This window comes from Sebastes umbrosus, chromosome 4, assembly GCF_015220745.1.
Source record: "Sebastes umbrosus isolate fSebUmb1 chromosome 4, fSebUmb1.pri, whole genome shotgun sequence".
Taxonomy (NCBI): domain Eukaryota; kingdom Metazoa; phylum Chordata; class Actinopteri; order Perciformes; family Sebastidae; genus Sebastes; species Sebastes umbrosus.
In genome coordinates this window covers 16,672,476-16,679,892 of record NC_051272.1, presented here as the reverse complement: position 1 = coordinate 16,679,892, position 7,417 = coordinate 16,672,476, and the positions used below count along the sequence as shown (strand labels likewise).

Below are 7,417 nucleotides of genomic sequence, written 5' to 3'. Positions count from 1 at the left end.
TATCGTAAACTGGGAATATCTATACAGATAACAAAATGTTAGGCTGTTGCTTCAGGTTGATTTTGTGCCGTTGTTAAATAGATGTTGTAACTGACTAAACAGAGGCAGAATGAATGACCTGGATGGTCACAGTGACACTGGAAATGTCAACAAGGTGGGATATATTTAGTCAAATCATAATTCTGAGTAATGAAACCATAAAGTCGCTTTTGTTGGTTCTACCAATCTCAGCACACAAATAGTGAGTCATTCAATAATTTCAGGCGAAGCAGACTATGTTGTTAAAAATAACATTTTATAAACAAATGAAATTCATTCCCACATGATTTTTTAGTGTCCAACCTTAATTAAATACTGCAGACTCCAGTGAGGTTGGAGCATCATCAGGCATTGGCAGCGCACGTGTCAGTCAGGTCTGGTTTCATCTTGCCGGATGTGTCCTCACACAGCCTAATGATGCAGCTCAAATATAGCGTACAGCCTGCTTATGACTTCCACTGATCTGGTGCGAAGCTGAACACTGAAGGCGGTGTTTACCAATTTGAAGAGTGGGGCCATAAACAGTGATGTCATGACCCACAAAAAACAAATCACTCGCAGCATCACTACTGACATCATGGAATATTTAGATCTCTCTTTTAATCAGGTAATTTGATTAAAGCTGTTTAATATTGTAACCAAAGATCAAATCTGGCTTTTGAAAGGATTTATCTCTCTCGTATCAAGTAAATATGACGTGTATGTATACATTATGCTCAGCTATTAGAAGACAAGGGGGGGAGACACCCCAGGTGAATGGGGTAAAAAAATAACTCATAGATATGAAACTTCCCCAGTTGATTACTTAGCTTAAGACAATTATTTTTTGTATTACAAGTTTTCTGAAATTGTATGTTTAAATATACAAATGAGGCATTATCTAATGCTAACTTTGGGTGAATTTAGGAGAAATCTACAGACGCAAATAGACAAAGTAGTAAATTAACCACCTAAATGAGTATTTTGGATGTTTTCTTTCCAGTATGAATGTAGACATGTTATGGAAGCCCAAAAATCGCAAAATTGACAGTGCATGAAAAACAGTGTTTTTGCCTTGGGTATCAGTCAATAAGCTCAACTCCTCTCCTTATCAACTTACAAAAGAACTTCCTTACTGCTCTATCACTGTTAGACATCAGAATAATTTGTCCTGACTACATCATGCCTGTGACATCTGAAGGCCACTTTCACAGGACATTTGATTGATTGCAGTGAGAGGCGGATAACAAATGACAAAAGGGGCCCACTCGCCTTCGTCACTCCAATTCTAAAGCACTTGTTACCCTGAGAACATAAGTAGGTGGGGTGTAGTACCTACCGGTGACTACATTAGTCAAACATGTTTACAGTGACGTTTTACTGTGTATGTTATATGTTTTGGCACAATATAAGAGCCTGGTAAAACAGAAAATGAGATAAGGAAACTGGTTTGAACTGACTGAAGCCCTAAAACAGACAAGTGAGATATGGTAGGGGAAGGGGTTAGTTTGTATTTCTTGGTATGAAAACATGTTCTTTCCAATTCAAGAAACCAGAGAGCACTGAATAGGTTTTGCAGCAAATAGAGAGCTGAATAGAAGTAGGAGGTACAACATATCCAGGTGATCATTTCTAGATGTAGTTGTTGTCGATTCCAGCTCATTACTTTGAAATTGTAAAAGGCATCCCGGTGAACGAAGGTAACCAGGCAACTGTCTTCAGACACTTGAGATTAAGCCAGTGCACTTCCCCTGTTGCGCAGTTTGCATTCATGATGCACAGCTCTGAGGGAGACAGATGTTTCCTACAGATAATATGAAATCATTTCTAGCAATCAGCAGTACGTACAAAACACTGCGAATTCTGTACACAGTCACAATCTCATATTTCCAGTGTTGCAGCATGTTTTTTGTGCTCAAATGGCAAATGTAAAAATGTATTAAAAATATATTACAGTATGTTCTAATCAAAATGTCCAGATAGATAGATAGATAGATGTACTTTATTGATTCCAGATTGGGAAATTCTTGTGTTACAGCAGCAGGTTATCCAGGCATTGCAGAAGAACAGTAACTACACAGTAAATATACACATCAACACTAGAGGTATATCTCTATAATATAGACAATATAACAAGTATCTTAGAATACACTATAAATATACCAGACTACTACAACTAACATATAAAATATACACATAGGATTACATACTATATACATTAGCAAAGTGTGCAAATGTGTTGCTGTTTCTGTTTTAAATAGAAATTAGATAAGGTAGTATGATGATGTGCAAATTCATCATGTGCAAGGTTATTGAAGAAGAATGGTTGAGACAGAAACTATAAAGCTAGGAGTTCTCTGTTAGACAGAGGTGAGGTGTTGAGATAGATATATTTTTTTAATTGATGTACTTCCTGCTAAAACAGGTCAGTGAGAGATCAAACTTATGTTTATACCAACGACTATTAATTAATTATAACTAGTAATGGAGAGATTGGCATTTTGGTTTCATAGAAAGGGTAGGAAGATGGAATATTTAAAAAAAAAAAAATCAATGTGATGACTTTATTGGTTGGACTTACACATGGTGCAGCCAGGGTTATTATACTAATACGGAAACAAGCAGTGAAAAATATTTAAAAAACTGAAACTAAAACTGAAAAACTGAAACTAAATAAAAACTAAATATTTTAAGAAAAACTAAACTGAAACAATATTACCTGGGAAAAAAACTAATACAAATAAAATAAAAATGAACATGAATTAATTTCAGTTTTAGTTTTGTTAGCTATAATATATCACTACCGAAAAAAAGGAGATGGCATAAATTTCCGTCAACTCTCGTGACATTGAACCACAGAAATTGAATGGACTTGACCTTTCAAGAGATGGCGCTGTGCCGCACTTGCTTCACTAAAGAAGCGCGAAGATTAAACATTAAACATTATGGCCGTTCTTACACAGTCCTCCATGTTTTGTATTTATACATAGCTAGCTAAATACTTCTGAGACATTATACCTGGCCCTAACAAAAACAGACTAAAACTACTGTAAAATTAAATATATAAAAACTAAAACTAAACCATTCTGAAAAATGTAACCTAAACTAAAACTTGCAAACGCAATCTGAAAACTAACTAAAACTTAACTAACATGAAATCGAAAAGTCAAATCTAAAATGAAATGATTGAAAAATCCAAACTATTATAGCCTTGGTCGCAGCATGCAATCAATTTTGACTGTTTTTTAGGAAGTAGCAGTTTTCCAGGAGTAATATGAATTGCTAACAAGGCGTTATTTGAAGCTTTTATTCAGTGCCCATTGATGGATAACATGGCTTGGATCGCGGCTCTAATGCTGCTGTAACCAATGTGCTATATAAAACCAGCGCTTCTGCTCTTTTCAACGATGATAGATCAGTGGAAATCCCTCCGAATCCTATCAGTGGTTGACCAGCAAGGGGAATCACGGGTAATTCTCATTTATTACAGGGTATTTCACAGCTGAGTCAACACTCGATACAAAAGTGTCCAACAGTATATCAGCCTCCTCACAGGGTCGGGAAACACATCCTTTTCAGAGACGTATTGTTGAAAAATGTAGGTCGTCTGTGTGGGATGTTTATGTGTGTCTTTGTCAGAAATGAGATGCTCCTATGTATTACAGTAACACAAGAGCCTGCGTGTTAGGCTTCGTATTGTAGAGACACAAAACCCTTATTTCCATCGAAACAATTGAGAGGGGATTGCAGGTCTTTGTGGCGACGCTGAATCTGTAGTTCAAACTGAAAGTGGATCAGGAGCTATATTTGTCCAAAGGCTTTTCTCAGTGGCGCAAACCAAACTGCAAAATCTAGTAACATATTTGCATCGTTACAGACATTGAGCTTTAAAACCAATCTCCCAGCAGGTTATTATTATTATAGCTTGGGTGGAAATAGTTATTTATATGCACTTCCTCACAATACTGTATGTTGTTTTGTCATATACTGTACAAGCAGCAGTTGTCAGTCCCCTATCAGAGCTTTCCTGAGCCCTGAGAAACCTATTAATCTTTAACTAGGCGCTATAGTGGCAGCCGGTGCTTTTAAGCCTGATCTTTATTGCTGAAAGCAGCAGGATATACGCGCCTGGAGTCTACATTAAGAGCTCCTGCTCTGCTCAGTTGAGTAAACATGTATGTATATTGCATAGAAATAAGCTGTTTTTGACTTCAACACAAATAGAGTATGTTTTGTTCTGTAGCTTTCTGAAAAAAAGGCATGTTTGAGTTCAAATTCTTAATGTTTAATTTAACCTTTTAGCTGCCTTCATTATTTCCAAATTCTAGGCCTAATTGATATTTTAATTTAAAGCTGATGTCATGCTTAGTTGAGGTGTTTTGTAAAAATAGTCTAAGTATGAAAAATTCTTGGCACCTGAATGGAAGACTATCAAAAAATAAATAAAAAGGGAAACACTTTTTTATGTTATTATCATTATTATTATTATTATAATTATTATTATAATTATTATTATTATTATTATTATTATTACTTTTTCCTTTTATTATTACTTTTTTACTTGTAATATTATTTTTTATTTTATTTTTTATTTGTTTTAACTTTTTTTATTTTACTGATAAATATCATAACTTAATGCTTGGCCTTGTATTTGAAATCTGATAAAAAATGCATTCACCTTGTAGAATGTGGGTATCTCTAACAGCTTCACTTGTTATTCTTTCTTCATGAAATATAACAGTAAAGTCTTCTGTATCATAGTGGAGAAAAAGCAGATAGAGCTTCTTTTGTGCATTGATTAAAATTATGCATACTCAACGGTGAAAACTCCCCTCTAAGGTTTCTGGTTTCTAGTGATATTTTTAATCATCGGAAAGGTCAGGAAGAGAACAACAGGCTTAGGAGAAATACGACACGACGGTTGTCTGAGGCCAGCTGATTCTGCAGCCACATTAACACACCAAAAGGCTGTAAATCATCATATTAACATGTTTGTATTTGTTTATAAACAATTAGAAGGTGGGGATTCAAGCATTGAATTCTGAAAGTGCATATGGAGGAGAAACTCTTTTTGCAGACAGTTTAAGATATGAAACTAGTCTTATTTTGAAATGTATTAAAGACAAACAACCTCAGTGTTTTTCCATAATTTAATCATTAGAAAATTGTACAATACAAAAATGAAAATAAATAATTCGATACTTAAATAAACAGTTAAGGAAGTACTTAGGTTTATGATGTCACAATGCTAGAAAGAGGCAAATCACAGTCGCCAAGGAGATAGTCTCTTTTCAGGGTCGACATTTTGTTCACCACTTTAAAGCGCAGGGACCGCTGGCTGATGTCTTCCTCTGAGATGCTATCAAAGAAGAAATCCTCATTAAAGATGGGATTACGGCTCTTTCTGATGACCGTGCTGCGCTGCTTCTGGACTTTTCCGGGCACCAGAGAGAGGCTGACGCTGCAGTTGATAATCTTGGGGTCTACAGAGAGCGGATAGAGGCCCTCGGCGCTGATGAGTCGGACCCGTAGTCTTTGGTTATCTGGGCAGTACTCTGCTGAGAGTCTCAGGCTGCCATCTTTCCCTATGGGTGCCATTCTCTCCTTCATTACCCTCTCTCTGTGCAGAGTCAGGTCCATGGGGAAGATGTTGGGTGGCGCCAGGCTGTAGCTGTTCGGCAGGCCTTCGGCTAACCCGTCTGACGCCCTCCTCATGACATTGGGGCTGTTGTCTGTGGAGCTGCCTTCATCTGTGGACAGGGAATTGTTCCTGGACACCATTGCTTTCCTCATGTTCCTTGACAACAGCAGTTCATGGCTCAGTGCTTTGAAGAGGGAAGACTTGGCAGGGCACCTGGTCAGCAGTGGCGAGCTGAAAGGAGAGGATTCAGTAGAGGAAGTGGTATCGCTGTCCAGAGTGGCCTGCCAGCTCAGGGCGTATCCTCTCGGGGAAAGCCTGGAGGTCAGGGCGTTGAGGCTGAATGAGGACGGAGAGGAGGAGGGCGAGGTGGAGGGGGAGACTTTGGAGCACACGCTGGATCGACTCCTGGGCAGCAGCAGGGGAGAGGAGCCAGGGTCGGAGTGGAAGAGAGACTCCTTTCTTCTGGTGTGGGGGCTCTCCAATAAGGTGCAAAAGCCATAGCAGGTTTGAGCTTTGGCCATGTGTGGAAGGGACAAAGCAGCCTGGCTCTGGGGATCGGCGTTGGTGGTTTCCTCATCGCTGCAGCCGTCATAGGGGGTGTCATCCACACTCTCCACCTGGATGATGTGCGGGTTCATGGGCTCATAATGTGTCACCTCTATTTCAGGGCTCGCCCTCTCACAGGGCACCTTGGTAACACGAGCAGCTCGGCTCGGCTCCATGTTCTTTATGTCATGCAGGGATGGGATCGTCGGCGGGATGCAGAACTCTGGGATGTTGTCGGGGGTGATGACGTTAGGACAGAGGGAAATTCTTTTGGGTTTGTCACCTTTTTCTCCAAACATGATGTCGCTGATTTTAAAGCTGAGTTCTGCTGACGGGACAGGCAGGTTAGATCTCTCCACTGACACACGGATCTTCTCCACCACCCACATGGGTCCTCAGATAGAAATTAGGAAACTCTGTAAAACCAAACAGATGTGCTTATAAGTTGTGTTCCACGATCAAACACACGTAAAAAAAAAAACGTCATCATATGAAAAAATCATCTACAATCATAAACTTTGCAGGAAGGTTTTCTTACCTTATTTTCTGAAGATAATCCACAAGTCTTTCCTGAGCAGGATTGGCGGAAAGCTCCAGCTAAAAGTTCAGGCTGTTGTGAGAAATCTCCGAGGCTCTCTTGACAGCAGATAGAGGTTCTTCTCTCTTGTCAGGACCAACACATCTGTGGCTGTTTGAGAGGTGAAGACAGTTTAAATGAAGCAGAAAACCAGTGGATGTAACACACGCCCCCCTGTGCTGCTCGAACAGGATCCTCCCTCTCTCCTTGGCCGCTGGTTCCCATGGAAATATCCAAGCCACAACAGAGCTCAGTGCCCCTGTAGTAACCGCTGTACTGTGTAGTGAGATAAGCTTACTACTTTGAAAGTGAACAACTGGTTAAAAGCAAATGGCAGGTTTTTCATTCACGTGTTTGTTTTCCATTCATTTAAATTAGACAGTGTGTTTGACCTTGTTCTGTGAACTTAAACAAGGTAATCTGATAAGATAATAACTCTAAACAATTTAAGAACTTTTGAAGGGCCATTACATTTTTAAAGGCGAAAGTTCAATTGATAAAGCTGGCCTTGCTTTACTGTATTTAGGAGAGCTACAGGTCTATCTCTTAAGAACTTACTACTGACATCTTTATTGTATTTAAATAAATGTGACATGTGCTATTGGTTGAACCATCTGGTATTAGTATTTTGTATA

At 38.9% G+C, this 7,417-nt stretch overlaps 1 protein-coding gene across 1 annotated transcript; it reads right to left on the bottom strand.

Annotated features, from left to right (window-relative positions):
* Positions 1-5,161: 5,161 nt before the first annotated feature.
* c2cd4a (C2 calcium dependent domain containing 4A) lies at positions 5,162-7,213 on the bottom strand. Its single transcript, XM_037767719.1, has 2 exons — positions 6,744-7,213; positions 5,162-6,621 (listed from the first exon to the last, which is right to left on the bottom strand). The coding sequence occupies exon 2, from the start codon at positions 6,592-6,594 to the stop codon at positions 5,251-5,253; it is 1,344 nt and encodes a 447-aa protein (XP_037623647.1). The 5' UTR covers positions 6,595-6,621; positions 6,744-7,213; the 3' UTR covers positions 5,162-5,250.
* Between the last annotated feature and the right edge of the window lie 204 nt (positions 7,214-7,417).